Below are 19866 nucleotides of genomic sequence, written 5' to 3'. Positions count from 1 at the left end.
ATAACGCTGGAAGGCAGGAATTGGAAGCATGTCAGCCTGGGTCACATGCCCCAGTGCCTTGTAGTGGAGAGGGTACTAGGGAGAGGCATGGACTTGATGTCTGCTTTCCCAGAAGCAGCTGCCTTCTTGTGGAGGTGCCTGGCCTCCCTTCTCTGGCTCTGCACTCCCATTCAGGCTGCTTCTCTCCAATGCTGTTGCTCTCACCCACCTGCTAGGCAAACCTTCTCATGTGGCTCTTCCTAAGGGCAAATGTCAAGCATTGGGAGCAGGGACCAGGAGCAGCCTCAGGATCCAGAGACTAACACTCAGTTCTACTGCAAGCCTGGCCCTATGCTGGTTGCTTCTATGTACAGCCATCTAATCCTAGTCACGTACAGATAGGCAAACAGAAGATTAGAGAGATTAGCCCACTTGCCCAAGAACACACATCCCCGGCAGTCACCCAGGACTGTCAGGCTGCAAAGCCAGTGCTTCCTGCCCTGCTCTGAGTATGGAGCTGTGCCAGGGGGCCCTGATAAAAGATCTGAAGACCTCTAGTAGGTTTGCAGGCCTTTTTTGAATGAATTCGTTCAGACTGTCCTTTCTACCAAACTGGTACAAATGAGTGAGGTGTTCCTTATGGGCATGAACCATGAGGCCGCATAGACTACATACCGATGGACAGATGGATGTAGGGAATGGTGGACAAATGAATAAAGGAACAGACTGAGCCAAATATGCACCTGTCTTCCTGAAAGAGACCTTTCAAGGCAGGATGGCAATTTAATGTAACCCTGCCTGACGTTTAGGAATCTTTAAGCTTTGAGAGCTGAGTTTTACCCAGGGACAACCAACCATGCCATTCAAGACAGGTCCATAGGGCAGTGTTAGAATGGCCTGAGCCTTGTCAAACACCCTTGGCCATGCTTTTCTCAGCAAGCCTTTCTACTCCATAGGGAAAAACAAGCCAGCACCTGGGGCCCTCCATGACTGTGTGTACATGTCAATATGGGGATATGTGTATTTAAGAAAGCATGGCTTGTTTATCGTGGCCATTCTTTAATAGAAACTTCTCTATAGTACAAAAGACTTTCACCTAAATTTGAGGGGCTGAGCCACTTGCAGGTTTGGGGCTAAAATTTTATTTTAATCACTTTACAAAATGCCTTTTACTATCTGCCAATTTGTAGTGTTAATTGTTTTAAGGGCATTACTTTTATTTGAAACAAAACTTTCAACTTCCTAAGGGTGGGAACCCAATCATATATGTCTTAGATTTCCCCAGAAATACCTAAACATTTTCTAAATAAAATTGAGGGAAGAGTAAAAGGGAAGTGGCAGACATACCTGCTGCAGATTTATCTTGGAAGTCAGACTGTTGGCCTGCTCTCCTTACCTGAAGACCTGGCAGAGCTGTTATCAGTTCCAGGATTCAAGGATGAGACATTTACTGTTGTTGGCAAGGCATTGGTGGATGATGGGCTGTGATCCACAGAAAAGTAGCCTAACCAGCCAGGCGTGGCAGTGGGCACTTACAGTCCCAGTACTCAAGAGGCTAAGATGAGAGGATCATTGAAGCCAGGAGTTTGAGGCCAGCCTGGGCAACATAGCCAGCAGACCTGTACCCCTGCAAGCCACCAGGATGAGCTGAGAGATCATCTGGTGGGAGCAGAGCCACTATGGCTGAGAGGAATTGTTCTGGAGGAACAATTGCTCTATAAGCAGGAGAGCAGGAGAAGGAAACCGCGTACAGGGGTTGACTACCTCCAGCGGAAGAAGGTGAGTTGTAGGAGTGTCTTACCACTAGGGAATGTGTCTGAGTCATGTGGCACCAAAGTATGTTAGCAGCAGCAAATCCATATGGGTCTGCAGCGACTCAAGTCTTGCCTCCTTGGAGGAAAGAATTTGGCCGAGGGACAGAAGTAGGTTTAAGGCAGAGGGAGAGACTGAGGCAAGTTTTAGAGCAGGAGTGAAGGTTTATTAAAAAGTTTTAGAGCAGGAACAAATGGAAGTAAAGTATACTTGGAAGAGAGCCAAGCAGGTGACCTGAGAGATCCAAGTACCCCGTCCGGCCCTTGACTTGAGGTTTTATACATTGGCATGGTTCCAGGGTTTGTGTTTCTTCTCCCCCGACTCTTCCCTTGGAGCAGGCTGTCCGCAGGCATGCTGGCTTGCCAGCACTTGGGAGGAGCTGCATGCTCAGACTGTTTACTGGAGGTGTATGCATGCTCATCTGAGGTGTTTTTCCCTTATCAGTCGTTTCTAGAGGAAGATCACATACCGGTTAAACTGCCATTTTGCCTCTTAGTATGCGTGCTTGAGCCCACTCGCCCAACTCCTGAGATCTTGTCAGGAAGCTGCTGATTACCAGCTTCAGATGTTTTCTGTCTATTGGGAGACTCTTTCTCTGGCTCTGGCTGCAACCAGTTATTTTAGAGAGACAGCTTAACAATTGCCTGACCATTACTTGATGGTCACCTGACATTCCTGGGGGAGGGGGGCCCTCTCCTGCCCTGCTCATGTCTGCCTAGCTACCTACTATAACACTAGGAATTTATAAGCAATGGATTAGTAAAGTAAAGTCAAGTTAATACAATAATAATAATTTGATAGCAAAATTTAAAGATGCCCCCAGATCGCAGAGTGAATATGATGTGTGTGGTGTGGTTCAGCCCAACCTTCCAAACCTGCACTGGTCAGTGGAGCCTTCTGCTGTGAGAGACCTGTGCTGTACCTGCACTGCCCAACACAGTGGCCACCAGTCCAGGTGGCTAGTGCCACTTGAATTGAGCACTTGAAATGTGGCTAGTGCCACCAGGCAGCCACATTTTTAGTTAAATTTATCTGATGAATTTAAGTTTACATAGCCACATACGGCTAGTGGCTACTGTATTGAAGAGTGCAGTTCTAAACTGAAGACATCTCCATTTCACAGGAGACTGTTCACAAATGGAGGCTGACCAGAGGAACGATGGGAGCCTGTGTAATCAGGAAAACAACACTTCTCACTCTGCGGGGCTTAGCGAGGCTGAGGGGAGATGGCGCCCTCTGGGGAAGATTGGCAGCAAGGCACCTTGGGCCATAGGGATTTTCCAGGCATCTGTTCCTCCCTCCGCTAGTTTCTGAACAAGCAGATCTGTACTGCAGGCAGTCTGCAGGATTAAAGTTGTGCAGTAATTACATAACAAACAGGCTGAGGCCATTTGATTCGTGACAGGGAAGGACTATAGACTCCCATTTGTAGAGACCAAGCTGGAGGGGCTCCACCATGACTCAGAGAGGTGTGGACTCCAGGACTGCAGTGCCAGGGGCTGCCTGGTTTGTGCTCACCACTTTATTCTGACTCGCTTCTAATGCGGAGCCTTGGGTATGTCCTCCTTTGGGAGCATTTGGGACATAAGAAAACCTTACCCTGAGACAAATAATGTAGACATTCACTGGGCATGGGCTGTGTGCACAGCAGGCTGCCCAGGAATGCCAGGATGGCACCCACAAAGGGACAGACAAGTTGACGGACTAGAACGTGTGCTCAAGAGATATTAACTCAACTCACCACAGGCTGCAGACAGAAACTCGGAAGGAAAGGGTGGCATGCCATCAGCCAAGCTAGCAGTAGGCTGCCATGACCAGAGCAAGGGGAGGAGGAAAGCCGCGTGGGCAGTGAGTATCTGGTATCTTTGCTGAGACTGCCTCAATAGCAAAGAAAGGAAGCAGCTGTAGTAGGAGGTGGGGTGCCCTCTAGTGGTCATGCTTTGGTTGCTGTCCTTTCTCAAGCTCTTACATCCCTTGACATCCTCTGAGTTGCTTGAACATTTTCTACGGTAAGAAATACATTTTGCATGGCTACCTAGTTTGCATGTGTGTACACATATGGTCAAAACAAGAGCCTCGAGGCTGACCTCAGTGGCTCACGCCTGTAATCCCAGCACTTTGGGAGGCCGAGGTGGGCCAATCATGTGGTCAGGAGTTTGAGACCATCCTGGCCAACATGGTGAAACCCCGTATCTACTAAAAATACAAAAATTAGCTGGGTGTGGTGGTGTGTGCCTGTAATCCCAGCTATTAGGGAGGCTGAGGCAGGAAAATCGCTTGAACCAGGGAGTCGGATGTTGCAGTAAGCCAAGATCGTGCCATAGCACTCCAGCCTGGCGACAGAGCAAAACTCCATCTCAAAAACAAACAACAACAACAAAAAACCCCAAGAGCCTCATAAATGCTTATCCTCACAACATGCAATATACTATTGTATTTTCTGTTTTATTTTATTTCTTTTAATGTTGGTCATAACCTCCTAAATTGATTCACAGGCCACTAAATGGTCATGACCTACAGTTTGAAAACCTATTGAAAAGAAAGCCCTCTGCCCTAAATGTCACCTTTGAGACTGCATCACCCACCTATCCCATTCCTACCTCACTCATGCAGGGCGTCTGTCGGGGCCAGCAAGGGTCTGGGAAACCTGCTCTGTGAATCATCTGCTTGCAGGTAATCAGGCATTGTCTGTCATCACTGTGGTCAGGGAGGAGGGTGATGGAGGAAGAGAGGAAATTATAGATTAGGACATCTTTTATCCTGAATGCGGGAAAATTGGGAGAACCAAGTACAGCTTTCAGCGTCTCTCTCATTCTGTTTTATTTCTTTATCTCATTTATGGTATTTACGCCTTGGACAAGGATGAAAGCAAACAAAAGCAGGCCTGAGTGACCCTGGCCTGTCTCCTCTGGACTTGTGCTTCCCTGCTGTCAAGTGGTTGGCCGCACAAGCTGGCTCCTTGAGCAGCTTCTTGCACTGATGTTCCCTGTTTCTGTTTGTCCCGGGGTGAGGGTGCGGGCCTGGAAACCAGCGGCTGGAAAAGCAAAAAGAAGGAGGTGTTAGGCAAGGAGGAAGACAGAGAGGGGGTTGGGGCCAGGAAGAAAAAGAAATGCCAGAGTGACAAGACATGCCCCTGGTGGCAGCAGGTGCTGCAGCCCGCGTTCTTCCTGCACCTTCCCTGAGAAGAGCAGCGGAGGCTGTGGGCAGGAAGCTGCTGACCAGAGCAAGCCCACTTCTTTCTCAGCCAGTGGGCTCGCACAATGCTACCTCTGAGTCCTTTAAAACTTACAGCCTTTTCAAGCCATCAGAACCCAGAGTCCATCTGGTTCCATTTGCTTCCATTTAGAGAAGGAAAACTGGGGTCTCAGGAGGAAAGAGCTCACTGTGAGTCACACAGTCACAGTGCTGAAGCTGGAACCACAATGGACCCCACTACAGTCATACCATGTCCCCTGCCCTTGGGGGCCACAGAGACCTCCAGCTAGAGGGAGCCCCACTTGCTCAGGGCTGGTGGCATTCAGCTCCTGGAAGAGCACAGATTGTTTCAGCAATTTGAAAAGAAGCCACACTGAGTGGGAGATCTTCCTCACTGATGCCTTCACATGAGGGCAAAGCCATTTTTTCTTTTCTGGACCTAGGTTTCCTCTTTGGCAGAACTGGGGAGTGGAGCTGGTTGGGCTCTGAGGCATCTGAGATTGTATAAGTCCCTGGCTGAGCTGGACCTGGAACCCCACAGGGAAAACACTAAGTTGCAGTCAGGGTATCTAGTTCTGGCTCCAGCTCTGCCTCTGAGGAACTGCCTGGGCCTCTGTGTCCCCATCAGTGAAGTGCAGGGACTTCAATTTGCCAAAATGTTCTAAGGATCTGTAATTCAGAAGGTGTTAAAAACCTCCCCTGGGTGCCTGTTCTTGTGCCCCAGGGATAGGCCAGAGGCTTCTCTAGTTGTGCACTGGCACTGAGAAGGCAGGACCCAGTGGTGCTGGTACCTTGGTCCTGTGGCAACAGCTCTGCTGGCGTGGGCTAGGAGAGTGGTTGATTTGTGTTTCTGCTCACCCTTCCTATAGCAGGAGGTGTCTTCCCTACAGCTGCTCCAGGGAAACTGCTGTAGCCCTATTGTCTTCTCCTTGTCCACCTGCTTGGCCCTGGCCCCTGCAGCCCTCCCTCTACCCACAAAATCTGCCGGGGTCTCTGTCATGGCCTCTATGATTAAAGGATCCCCCATGCATCTGGATTTGGCTGCCTGTGACTCCAAGACTGCGGACCCCAGGATGTGAGACCCTGTGTGTTGATAGCTAAATGACTGTGTTCTCATTTGTGACATTTCAGGGATACTACATCAACCTCACTAACGCCTGAGGACACTGAAGACATGCCCTTGGGGCAGGATTCGGAAATCTGCCTGCTGAAGTCTGGAGAACTGATGTAAGTGGCAACTACTGCCTGGGCCCTCCCCAGGTGTGGCGTTGGGAGGAGCACTGGCCTCTCCAGTGCCGGAGCTGGGGACCACCTCGGGGGCTCTAACTTAATACCAGTGGGGCTTCGTTTATTCTTTTTTTTCAGGCATAGCTTATATACATTAAGATTCAAGCAAGTATACAGTGCTTGAATTTTCATTAATGATACAGTGTGATCACTACCACAATTAAGATATAGAACAGTTCCCTCACCCTAGGAAGTTGCCCCTTTATAATATTCCTCCCACACCTCATGTTCTTTTTTCAAAATAACTTTGTTAATTTTTTTATTGTATGAGCAGTACACTTTCATTGTAAAAAATTAGGAAAATAGAGATAAGCAAAACATTTTGGCATATAGCCTTCCAGTCTTTTTTATACACATATATGCATATAATTTTTGACACAAACAAATATTCTAAATCTTATTTTACAGTCTTTTAAAACTTCCTATAGCATGAGTATTTTCCCATATCATCGAGTTCTCCAGTGTTGTGTCCAGTGGCTGCATAATTGTCATTAAATAGATTTAGTCACTCATTCACAGATATTTGTTAATTATCACAATGTGCCAGGTACTATTTTAGGTGCTTAGAGCATGTCAGTAAACAAAACCAAGAAAGGCTGACCCCTCGCCCTCATCAAGCTTATATTCCAGCAGGGGTTGACAGATGATACGCTATAAACATAATTAAATAAGTCAATATTGTATAAATGTTACAAGGTGGTGCTTGCTATGGAAAAAGATAAAGTAGGATAACAGGGAAGGGGAATTTGCCATTTTAAATAAAGTGACAGTAAGAAGATAAGACTTGAAGGAGGTGAAGGAGTTGCCAGGCATCTATCTGTGGGTATAGCATTTCAGGCAGAGGGAACAGGCAGCACAAAGGCCCTGAGACAGGACAATGCCTGACATGTTCGGGGGCTGAGAAAAGGGCCAGCGTGCCTGCAGCAGAGAGAACCAGGAGGTGGAGTCAGAGTGGAAATGAGGGTCCCAGCACATAGGGCCTCGTTGGCCATTGTAAGGACTTTGACTTTGAATCTGAGGGAAATGGGACCCCCAAAATGAGGTGTGTAGCATTAAGAGTGACTTAATCTAATTTACAGTTGAAAAAGGATTGTTCTGATTGCCATGTAGAGAATAGATGATGGAGGATGAGAGCAAAAGTGGGGAGACCAGTTGGGAGGGTATTAGAGGAATCCTTGTTCCTTGGACCAAGTGTTGGCAGAGAGGGCAGAGACCAGGGCAAATTCTGGACCTATTTTGAAGGTGGTGCAGACAGAATTTCCTGAAGGTTTAGATGTGGTCTTGAGAGAATAATCTATTCCACCAGTCCTCAGGTGACCTTGGACCACACTTGGACAAACACTATATTGAATTATGAGGCAGACCAAGCAGGAAGAATTAAATAGCTAGCCCACTCACAAGCTGTTGATGCTGGGGGAGTATGAAGTGTCAGGGCCACCCTTTCTGGAGAGCAACTTGGCTGCAGAATGTACCAAAAGTTCAAGAATTGCATTTTCTCTTTGATGCAATGGGCCTGTGTCTGGGAATTTATCCTGAGGAAATAATGACTGGAGGTGCAAAGATAAAGTTACCAAAATGTCCCTTGCATGCTACTCACAGCAGTGACAATTAGAAATAGTAACAGAGAACTTGGGTGGTCGTGAATGGCTGTTGAATTTTGCCAGATCTTTTTTCTACATCAATTGATAAGATCATAGGCTTTTTCTTCCTTAGCCTGTTGATATGATGGATTGCATTGATTGACTTTCATATATCAAACCAGCCTTGCATACCTGGGATAAATCCCACTGGCTGTGGTATATAATTCTTTTCACACACTGCTGGATTTGACAGAATATCTAAAGGATGTTTGCCAGATATAGAACTGAAAGTTCTTTTCTTTCAGCATTTGAAATATGTGTGCTGCTACTTCCCTCTGGCCTCCATGGTTTTAGATGAGAAATCCCCTGGCATTCAAATTGGTATTCCCCCATAGATAATACGTTATTCCTCTCTGCCTGCTTTCAAGTTTTTTCTTTGTCTTTTGTTCTTAGACGTTTAATTATGATGTGTCTTGGCATGAATTTCTTTGGGTTTTTCCTATTTGGGGTACACTCAGCTCTTAAATCTCTAGGCTTATCTGTCATCATATTTGGGAAGTTTATAACCATCATTTCTTTGAACATTTTTTCAGATGCACTCTATTTTCCCTCTCCATTTGGGACTCCAGTGATACAAATGTGAGATCTTTTGTCCTTGTCTTGTAGATTCCTCAGGCTCTGTTCTTTTTCCTTGCACCCTGTCCCCCAATTCTCTTTTCCCTGTGTTGTTCAGATTGAGGAATTTCTGTTTTTCTCTCTTCAAGTATAACTGTCATCTTTATTCAGCTATTGAGTGTCCAGTGATTTTTTTTTATTTTGGTTATTGTAATTATTTAGTTCTAAAATTTCCATTTGGTACTTTTTTATATCTTCTGTTTCTTTGGTGTGAGTTTTCCACTGTTTTATTGTTTCAAGAACATTTAAAATTGTTACTGAAGCATTTTTTTTGATGGCTGCTTTAAAAGCCTTGACAGATAACTCCAGCATCTGGTTGATGTCAGTGTCGGCTTCTGTTGATTGTCTTTCCTCATGCACACTGTGATTTTCCTGGCTCTTAGGATAACGAGTGGTTTTTTATTATGTGTAGGTGGGGGGCTCAGAGACGCTAAGCTATTGTGATTTTCCTCATATTCTGGGGGTCCTTAATCAGTCCGCCTTCCTTCTCCTGCCCTTCACTTTTACTACAACTGCTGAATCATTTTCAGGTTTTTTAGTGGCATTTAATGGGAAAGAACAGGGAAATGTTTGAAATCATTTATAATAAAACTGGTAAAAAACCTACCCTCAAGTAAAGGGATGAGGAAAGTTATGAGATTTAGAAATAACTAGAACACACAGATCCAAGGCAGGTCTTTGAGGAGAATAAGACAGTACGGAGAATAGGTCAGCTGGACATGGGAATAAAATGCAAGGAGAATGACAACACCTTGAAAGTTATTTTTTTCTGCCTCTTTCAAAGAGAGTGACAGCAAGCTAAGGATTAGCAACAACATCATGAGAGCATCTGAAAACATGTTAAAGGTTGGGATTATCTCAGAACACTGCGAATGTGTTGGTACCCCTTGACTCATGTAAACTGAAATTTCTCAGGTCACTCAGTGGAATTCACATCTGTGACATAAGCCTTATAGACAATAGGCATCTTAAGATTATATTATATTTGAGCAAACCTTTGATTTGTTTTTGTTAAGATCTGCTTTGGAGAGGCTGAGTATTGTCCTTGTCACTGAATAGATGATGTCTAGATGATGTCTAGACTAGATGATTGAGGCACAATCCAAATACCTGGATGCCAGGGGAGAATTCTGGAGCATAAAATTATAAAATGCTCCAGCATTAATGTATTAATGGGGCATTATGTCGGGGTAAGTGACTTTTTACATGGTAATATGGTAAGATTTCCACATTACAAGAAAGATGTCTGTTCCAGAATGGACCCCCCAAACCTGCCCTCAGATTCTTGAAAATTGTAAATGTTGGTCGAGGGTTCTTAATTAGAAATAAAATTTAACACATGGAGAAGTACCGCATTGAATTGAATTCTCACAAAGGTGAGTATTGGAGCTGTTCTTTAAAGCATCCTGGTTTTTTAATCATTTCTTACCCTTCTCATTAGCTTTGGGGAGTCTGTCCGTTGATCTCCACAGCTTTGGAGGCAGATGAACGCTCAGCACCACCACTTGCTGCTCAGTGTTGGGCAAGTTACCTAACCTCTTTGAAGTTAATTCCCTCCCCTGTGTTAAAGGGGATAGTAATACATTTTCTCCACAAAAGGCAGTTTGGTATGGTAGGAAGATGATGGCTTTGCCTCAGACCTGTGTGAGCCTGGATTGAATTTCTCAATCTTTTAGAATCTTAGTTTCCTCTTTTGTAGAATGGCAACAGTCATGCCTTCCTCAAGGAGCCATTGCAGTAACATGCAAAATTGTTGAGCACAGGGCGTGGCCTATGATGGCCGCCACCTTCCCATTTCACAGTTGAGAAACCGAGGTTCAAAGTGAGTGAGTGACTCACCCAAGGCCACACTGCTCCTAAGTTGCAGCTCTGCACTGGAGGCTCTGTCTCCATGATCATGAGCTAACCTAGCTGCCTCCAGAGTTGCACAGTGTAGGAGGGGTGCCACTCGGCCTGGAAGGGGCCCTGAGGAGCAAGCTCCCTGGGTTCATCTTGTAATCTAGTCCTTGCAGCAGTCCTGAGGCAGGCGTGGTTGTCCTTGTTTGGCAGATGAAGAAACTGAGGCTTATGCAGCAGGGATGCAGTGAGGCAGGTCCCTTGGCCCCTAACCTCACATTCTTCACGTCCCACTCTGGGTCCAGCACAGAACCCCAAAAACAGAGGAACTCACTGTCAATGAACCTTATAAACTTTTTGAAGAAGCTTTTATCTACCCAGGGAGAGTAAGAACAAGCTTTTCTCCCCAAAACCGTTGTATTACTTGCACCACCCTTGCATTATAAAGAGAATGGGATGTTGGCATTTGAGGAAAGGTCAGGGTGTCCATGTGGAATCTTACAATGGACGCCAGATGCAGCTGAGAAGATGGACTATATTGAAAGGCTGGGAGGCTTGTACTAATTAGGTGAAAGGGCGAGGCAGGGAATTGGAAGGAGAAATGGCAGAGAAAAAACAGATGGCTGAGCAGCAGGGCATCTTCAGGAGAGCAGCAAAAAGCTGTGCCTCGGCACTTGCTTCCTGTCCATGAGGGCCGTGGAGCAGGTCAGGCCATCCTCAGTTCCTTAGTTCCCATGGGCTTTAACCTCCACACAGGCAAAGGTGTCATCTGTATTTTTTACTGCTGTCTCCTCCGTGCCTAGACCTATGCCAGGCATGTAGTTAGAGCTCAGGAAACATTTGTTGGAGTGAGCTGCCCATCCCATAATTAAGCATGTTGGCCAAGGTTACCCAGGGCTTGTCCTCTCAAGAGCCTCCGAAGTCTCCAGCCACCTCTGAGCCACAGATGACCTGGCCAGTGGACACAAACACTTTGCCCAGTCAATCAGGTCCCTCTCTGTATTTTTATTTTAGGATCAAAGTACCCCTCACAGTGGATGAGATCGCCAGCTTCGGGGAGGGTAGCAGGGAGCTGTTTGTGAGGTCCAGCACCTACAGCCTGATCCCCATCACTGTGGCCGAGGCAGGCCTCACCATCAGCTGGGTCTTCTCCTCTGACCCCAAGAGCATCTCCTTCAGCGTGGTCTTCCAGGAGGCCGAGGACACACCGCTGGATCAGTGTAAGGTAAGGCTGGGCTCCCTGCCTGTGGGCTCCTTACACACACATCTGGGTACTTGGGCAGGCCTTTCTCAAAGCAGGGCAGTTGCCATCCTATCCGCTGCTGGGCAGGCCTCACCTGGAATGTTCTGGGCAGTATCATGCAGAGAAGGCAGAGCACCTGGGCCTTGTCCAGTTTGGGGAGGGAAAGACCCAGAAGTTCTGGAAAGCTGTTCTCAAATGTCTGAAGGTCACACCTGTGTGAAACAGGTACAGTCTGCCCTTGGGATAGATGGGTAGGTGAAAGAGGAATACAGACATATGACTCAATTTAAGGATCATTTTCTAATAGAGCTGTGCAAAGCAGGAATGGATCACCTTGGGAGGTGGTGACCTCTCTTCCTCTAGTTTTTAGCTTAGGGTGCATCTCAACCCGGAAAGGTGTCAGTAGAGACAATCCCAATGTCACTTGGGTGGTCGAGCTTGAAATCTTGGTGGCAGGTACCAGTTTATAAATTCCTAAGACATTCTAGGCATGGAATGTTGACAGTGCCTGGACTGTTGTTCTCAACCTTGGCTGCAAATTAGAGTCTCTAGGGGTGGGATCCAGACATCTCCAAGTGATTCCAATGAGCAGCCAAAGTTGAGAACCACTGGTGTAGATCAGGGGGTTGAAGCCAAAGTGGAAAGGATGAGGTGGAATCCAGACCACAGGGACAGAGGTTGGGCAGGGCTCCATGGGTGGCTGATTCAGTATGGGGCAAGGAGAAGGGAGACCCATGCCTGAGGTCTGAATTTGATGCCTGCATCTCTGCAGAGAAAGGGTGTAGAGGGATATGGGAGGGAGAGATGGTTTGCATGGAAACACAAGTTCCATTTGAATCATTCTGAGTGAAAGAAATGGTAAAAGCAGTTGGGCCTGCTGGACTGGAGCTGAAAATGGATCCTAGTCTGGGAATATGACTGCAGAAATCTCCATTTTGCAAGAATTGCAAGGATCAAGATAGGGAAAAGCTAGCTGAAGACATGTGAAACGAGTTCTGTGAAGTCTTTGCAGAAACATCTAATAGTCCCTTGTGTGTTTGGTCCACTGGGTGCCCTCGAGGGGCTTGAGGTTGAGGGATGAGGAAGGCCCAGAGCAGGAGAGCCCAGCTAGGAGACACACTGGGCCACACAGCAGTTCCTGCTGTGGCGCTGGCATCCCATAGAGGAACACGTACCCGTTTGGGTTTGCTCTCCTGCCATCCTGCCCTGTTGGAATCTGCTCAATGCAGGGATCGCTTTTGTCATTTCTCTGCTTTTCAAACTCACTCTCAAAATGTAACTCTACTCCCTTGGGTTGGCCTTGTTTATTGGAGTATCATATTCTGTCTTATTTAAAACCGCTCTGCCCATCTTATTCTTTTGGGGCTTATAGCCAGCTCCTCATACCTACCTCTGGAGCCCTTCCTTCTTGAGCAGTTCTGAGCCCCAGCCCAGGAGGTCCTGGTGCGGCCAACATGCCTGTCAGCTCCACACTAACAAACGGCAGCACTGCCAAGAGCTGTCCTTGCCACTCACCATCACGTTCCCCAGACCTACCAGGCCCCCAGCCCTGAATCCACCCAGATCAGACACCGTGAGTGTTTGTGGCAGGGAGGGAAGGGACGAAATCAGGGATCCAGGCCTTTGCTGTTTTGCCTGCCCATATATGGCTGGGCTGTGGGCCTCTCCCCTTGCTCAGTCCCTACCCACCGAGTCCTCAGGAGCCTGGGGTTCCTGTGTGGCTCTACCAGGAATCAGGAACTTGGGGACCTACTGAGCCTTCCTCCTCTAGCTTCCAGGGGGCCCCACTGCCTTTCCCCACAGTGACACCAGGGGGCAGAAGGGGCCCGTGTACAGGATGCTCAGGTGCTCCTCTGCCTTCACAGGCCACTGTCACCAACCACAGATGGGGGTGGCTGTTATCTCTGCCTGAGTTCCCCCAAAGAGACCATGGCCAGGGTAGCCTGTTTCCAGACATGTGCCCTCAATATCTATCCCGGGGACTCCCCGAGTGCTCTCCTGACCAGCCTGGGCCTTAGAGGAAATGACAGATGCAGTGCAAATTGCAGCACTCAGACTTCATGATTATGGAGGTATAGATAGACACAAGGAATTATGCTGTGTATTTGCAACCATTTATTGAGTGTGTCCTGTATACTGGACTCTGTAGGGCCCACGGGGGATAGAAAGATGAAGGGATAACATGGGATCTCCCGTTGAGGAGCTCACTGTGTAATCAGAGAGAGACTCTAATAAATAGACACTTGTGATTCCAGGTGGTTTCATGACAGGGGTGGGTGGGCACTGTGGGTACCCCTGGGAAGGGTGCCTAGCCCAGCCTGGGGAACAGAGATGAGGAAAGGAGACCCCTGGGCGATGATGAAGACCACTGTGGAGGAAACCAGAAGCAGCATTGTGAGGTGAGGCGAGGGACCTGTGGGCTTGAGGGGAAGCATCCAGGTAGATGGAATAGCACAGCAGAAGGCCAGCCCCATTTCTAGGGGCACCTGTCAGACACTCTCCACCCTGTGCCACCCTCTCTCCAGACCCACTTCCTCCATTATAGTCATAGACTCGACACTGAGATTAGAGAGTGAGAATCTAGGGGAGGCACTTGATGAAAGAAATTATGAACCAGGTTACCAGTGTACACACCGCTGGCCTGAGGCCCAGGGACAAAGCAGAGAATTGGATCCAGACTCTGTCCTCTCTTTGGGCAGAGGATCCGTCTTTGGCCAGAGAAGGTCGATGGCCTGTTGGGGTGGGCTTCAGAGGGAGTCAGAGGAGGAATCAGCTGACAGCAAGGACCCTTGACTTTGTTTTTTAAAACAGCTTTATTGAGATACAACTCACGCACTTGAAATGTACAGTTTAATGGTTTTTAGTATATTCACAGAGTTGTACCACCATTACCACTGTCTAATTTTAGATTCTTTTCATCACTCCAAAAAAGAAATTCTGTGCCCATTAGCAGTCACTCCCCAACCTCTGCCCCCAGTGACCACTAATCTATTTTGTGGATATGCTGATTCTAGATGTTTCCTGTGAATGGAATGAATGGAAAACAGCTGGAATGAATGAAAAGGCTACAGAGTAAGATGTTTTAAAGAAATGAAGAGTATCATTTTCAAGAACACACATTAATCTATGTTAAACATGCCCTCTTCAGGGGACCTGCCTTAAGGAGCTCTTGATGTTGCTTGTAATCAAGGTAGTGGGTGCAAGGGTGTGCAGGGTGGGCACACCAAGGTCCCCATGCAAACAGCAAGCCTTCCCCTCCAGCAGCTCCTTCCCATACACCCCTGCTGCAGTGTCTGAGACCAGGCCAGAGTTGTTAGGTTGTGGATCACAGAAACAGAACCAACCCCTCACTCTCCCGGGATCCTTAGTCCCTGGTGGAACTAGAATGTGATAGAATATTAATGGAAGTAAATGAGACGTCGTGTGCAGAAGAGGCAGCACAGAGCCTACGTGTAGCAGACCCTCAGTGTACACTCTTTGTACACCTTTGTCCCCTCCAGCCTTGTCAGGGGCCCGTCCTACTCCCTCACCACTACCAGCTGCCAGCCTGAGCAAGCACACTGTTGTGTTAGGAACACAATGCTCGCTCTCCCTCACGTGCCTTTTTGATTCCCCTTTTGATTTCCCTTCGATCCACACGTTTGAATTTGTTATTTAGTTTTCAAATATTTTGAGATTTTCCAGAGATCTGCTCTTGATTTCTAATTTAATTCCATTGTAGACCTAGAACATACTTTGTATAACTTGAATCCTTTGAAGTTTGAGAGGTGTTTTCCTAATGGCCTAGAACAAGGGTGTCCAATCATTTGGCTTCCCTGGGCCACGTTGGAAGAAGAATTGTCTTGGGCCACACATAAAATACACTAACACTAACGATAGCTGATGAGCTAAAAACAAAAACAAAAACAAACAAAAAAACTCATAATGTTTTAAGAAAGTTTACGAATTTGTGTTGGGCTGCATTCAAAGCCTTCCTGGGCCGCGGGTTGGACAAGCTTGGCCTAGAATGTGACCTACCTGGGTGAATGTTCCGAGTGCACTTGAAAAGGATGTACCTTCTGCTGTTGTTGGGTGGAGCGTTTTTTTTTTTTTTTTGAGACAGAGTTTCACTCTTGTTGCCCAGGCTGGAGTGCAATGGCGCGATCTCGGCTCACTGCAACTTCTGCCTCCCAGGTTCAAGCGATTCTTCTGCCTCAGCCTCCTAAGTAGCTGGGATTACAGGCATGCGCCACCATGCCCAGATAATTTTGTATTTTTATTAGAGATGGGGTTTTGCTATGTTGGCCAGGTTGGTTTTGAACTCCTGACCTCAGGTGATCCACCCACTTCGGCCTCCCGAAGTGTTGAGATTACAGGCGTGAGCCACCGTGCCTGGCCAGAATATTCTATTATAGATGCCAATTAGGTCAAGTTAGTCAATGGTGGTGTTCGTCTTCTGTTTCTTCATTGAGTTCCTGTCTACTTATTCTATCAATTATTAAGAAAGAGGTATTGAAATCTCCAACTATAATTGTGAATTTGTCCGTCTCTCCTTGCAATTCTACCACTTTTTGTATCATGTATTTTGAAGCTCTGTCATTAGGGGCATAAACGTTTAGGATTATTGTCCTTTTAATGAACTGACATATTTATCATTATGAAATTATCCCTGGTAATATTCTTTGATATAAAAGCTATGTTATGTAATACTAATACAGTCAAACCAGTATTCTTTTGGTTAGCATGCTAGCCTGGTAATCTTGTTTACATCCGTTTACTTTTAACCTATTTGTGTCTTTATATTTAAATTGCATTTCTTGTAGGCATGATAGGGTTGGGTGTTGCTTTTATCCAGTCTGGTAATCTCTGCCTTTTCACTGGAATGTTTAGGCTATTTTCACTTACTGTGATTGCTGTTAAGGTTAGGTTTGAGTCTGCCATCTTGGTATTCATTTTCTCTTATCCCATCTGTTTTTTTGTCTCTCTTCCTCACTAAGTGAGGGCAGTTGTTGGGCTCACCCTATTCCTGTCTCTCAGGGATCACAATCCTGCATTGCCTGATAACCAGTGTCTTGAAAACTGTCCTTTCATATGTTTTCTATTTTTTGTTTTGTTGTTTTTGTTGTTGTTATTGTTGTGTTGTTGTTGTGCCCTGGGAGGGTAAATCTTAGATATTCTCCCATGCCTTTAAGTATGTTGACTCCACTGCCAGGAACAGCCAGATCGCTTCTCATTGGCTAAATTGTCCTAACTCAGCATCACTTTTTCCAGGAAGTTTCCCCTGGCATTCAGCCTCCTCTCTCCCACCCAGATGCTAGAATGGCACCCCTTGCCGGTTCTCCCCTCATGGTACTCTCACCCCAGTGTAACTGAATGTTTTCTTCTCTGTGATCACCATTAAACCACAAGATTCCTGAGGGCAGAGTCCTTTGTGGGAATTCACTTCACTTTGGGGACTGTGTACCCAACACAGAGTTTAGAGAAAGATGCAGCTGTGTTCAAGATTAAGTTGAGAAAGTAATCGCATCCTTATATTAACAACTATTTTGGATTCAGTCATTTTGTACAAGTTAAAAATGTATAATGGGAAAAAAATTAAAACTGAATTTAATAGAAATTGTATTTCTGAAAAAGAAGCTACATTTTATTTTGTAAAGAATAAAAATGGTCACTTCTGGGGAAGTTTACCTCATTAGGAACTCAAAGTTGCTAAGATGCTGCTTCCGTTGTCTGTAGACCTTCTGGTCCATATAACCATTTATGTGTAGTCAGTCTTAAATGGAAGGCTTAGGGACACTTTATAAGACAAGATCCTCTAGGTGCTAGTCACTTCTTAAAAAAAAAAAAAAAATTAAGGGCTGGGCGCCGTGGCTCACGCCTGTAATCCCAACACTTTGGGAGGCCGAGGCGGGCGAATCACCAGGTCAGGAGTTTGAGACCAGCCTGGCCAACATGATGAAACCCTATCTCTATTAAAAATACAAAAATTAGCTGGGTGTGTTGGTGTACACCTGTAATCCTAGCTACTCAGGAGGCTGAGGCAGGAGAATTGCTTGAACCCAGGAGGCACAGGTTGCAGTGAGCCAAGATCACGCCACTGCACTCCAGCCTGGGCAACAGAGTGACACTCCATCTTAAAAAAAAAAAATTTTAAATGTTGGTTGGCTCTAGCCTAGCATGGTGGCTCACACCTGTAATCCCAGCACTTTGGGAGGCTGAGGCGGGCGGATCACCTGAGGTCAGGAGTTCGATACCAACCTGGCCAACATGGTGAAACTCCGTCTCTGCTAAAAATACAAAAATTAGCCGGGCATGGTGGTGGGTGCCTGTAATCCCTACTACTCGGGACACTGAGAAAGGAGAACTGCTTGAACCTGGGAGGTGGAGATTGCAGTGAGCCAAGATCATGCCACTGCACTCCAGCCTGGGCAACAGAGTAAGACTCCATCTCAGGAAAAAAAAGGAAAAAAAAATGTTGGCTGGCTCTGCCTTATCTCCTAGCATATTTTCAGTTTTAAAATGAGGCCTGTGTCTTAGCTGGTAAGTAGGTTGGAGAGCCTGCCCTGGTGGGGAAGAAGTGAGCCATTCAAAGACCTCCCCCTGAGGCCTGGCCCTGTCTAGCACACACTCTTTGCACAGATTTTGTCTCTGACAGTGAGGCCCTTCAAAAATCGTCTGGAAAAAAAATCAATATCAGTGTCTCCTGGGACTAATTTCTCATTCTCAGGGAAGGCAGAGAGTGAATAGGAGGCTGAGGCCCAGGCGCGGGAAGATGAAAGGGTCCTGGGGCACATGGACCAGCCAAAGCACAGCCAGGAGACAGGCCTAGGTGGAGCCAGACATGTCGAGCCTGGAGGAGAGTGGGCCCAGCAGCTTTGTGCCTGGAAGGTTGTTATCTGGAAGGAGGTCTCAGCCTGTCCTGCGAGACCCAAGGGCAGCACCAGGACCAACAGGAGACAGCTGGACAGATGGATCCCACCTAGACTAAGCTTCATATCCTGAAGGCAGAAAAGGGCTTCTCCTTTAGCCCATGGAGTGTTCTAGCATCTTCTATGTTCAAGGCTAGGGGATCACTCCTTAAGCGTGCTGACCAAGTCATGATTCTGGAAGAAACTCATAGCCACGAGTCATCAACAGCCTCAGGTTGTGGGATGGCACTGTGCCACTACTGGGGCTGGTCACAGCTCCGGCCCTGCTCATCTGTGACCTCGGGCAACACACTCAGCCTCCTACCCCAAAATAAAGGGTCTTCCCTGAGGATGCGGAGGGCCCTGTCAGCCTCTGTGATGTTTTTGCCTACCTGCTTTCCCTCCCAGGTCCTCATTCCCACGACCCGATGCAACTCCCACAAGGAGAACATCCAGGGCCAGCTCAAGGTTCGCACACCCGGCATCTACATGCTCATCTTCGACAATACCTTCTCAAGGTAGGGCCACCTCAGGCACCAGCTCCACATCTCCAGGCCTCTCTTTCACCTCTTCTAAAGAGCAGAGGTGGACACTCAAAACCAATTATTTGTCAGTAACTTATTATTGATTGTTCTTTGATTGTTGACCCCTCTCCTGTGGTGTTCCAGTGTTCTTCAGAGATTTTGTGACACACAGGCTCATGCTTGCAGAGTCTCACCATGTCACTGCTGAGGGGTAGAGGAGTGACACTCCTAAGTCACACAGCCAGTGGTGGAGCTGGATCTGAACCAGGCGGTCTGGCCAGTCTGAACTCTTAATAACCAAGGTGCCCTTTCCCTCTCTCTGATATTGATTCCCACTGCTCTGCCACTGCCCTGCCCAAAGAAGGGGCTCAGGAAATACGATGGAAGGACTGAATGAATGAATGAACGAGAAAGGGAAAAATAAAAGAAGGAAGGGCAGAGCTTGAGATAAGCAGGCCCAAAACTGCACCACAAAGCCCCTGGCCATGTGGCGGGAGCGGCAGGTGCCATCTCTGGGAAGCACTCTGAGAACCAGCTAAGGTTCAGGAGTGTATAGGTTGGGAGATGGGGGAGAAGCTGGACAAGAGAATGAGAATGGAGGGAGATGAGGCCAGAGGGACAGCAGGAGGGGAGTGGAGACAGGACCAGCATTGACTGAGTATCTGCCAATCATTTGGAGAGGGGCTGGGCACCTGCCCCTGTTTATGTCTTCTGCTTCAGCACAGACCCCTTAACTGGAACCGGCTCTTTAGAGAGAACTGCCTGATCTGTTTCTGGCCACATCCTCTCTGAGCAAGGTCCTGGGCTACTGGTCACATCCCCAGCATGGGTACTTGGCTCTTAGCAGA

General features: G+C 47.1%; 1 protein-coding gene across 1 annotated transcript in view; it reads left to right on the top strand.

Moving 5' to 3' along the window:
- Positions 1–19866, top strand: part of FYCO1 (FYVE and coiled-coil domain autophagy adaptor 1) — a 77613-nt gene that overhangs the window by 52821 nt on the left and 4926 nt on the right. Inside the window, exons 15-17 of the mRNA XM_004034000.5 lie at positions 6118–6213; positions 11379–11589; positions 18903–19012. Of these exons, the coding sequence (XP_004034048.3) occupies positions 6118–6213; positions 11379–11589; positions 18903–19012 (417 nt within the window). The remainder of the gene's footprint in view (positions 1–6117; positions 6214–11378; positions 11590–18902; positions 19013–19866) is intronic.

The sequence above is a fragment of the Gorilla gorilla genome, chromosome 2 (genome assembly GCF_029281585.2).
Source record: "Gorilla gorilla gorilla isolate KB3781 chromosome 2, NHGRI_mGorGor1-v2.1_pri, whole genome shotgun sequence".
Taxonomy (NCBI): Eukaryota; Metazoa; Chordata; class Mammalia; order Primates; family Hominidae; genus Gorilla; species Gorilla gorilla.
The sequence above is the reverse complement of the archived record's forward strand: the minus strand, read 5'-3'. Positions and strand labels throughout refer to the sequence as shown.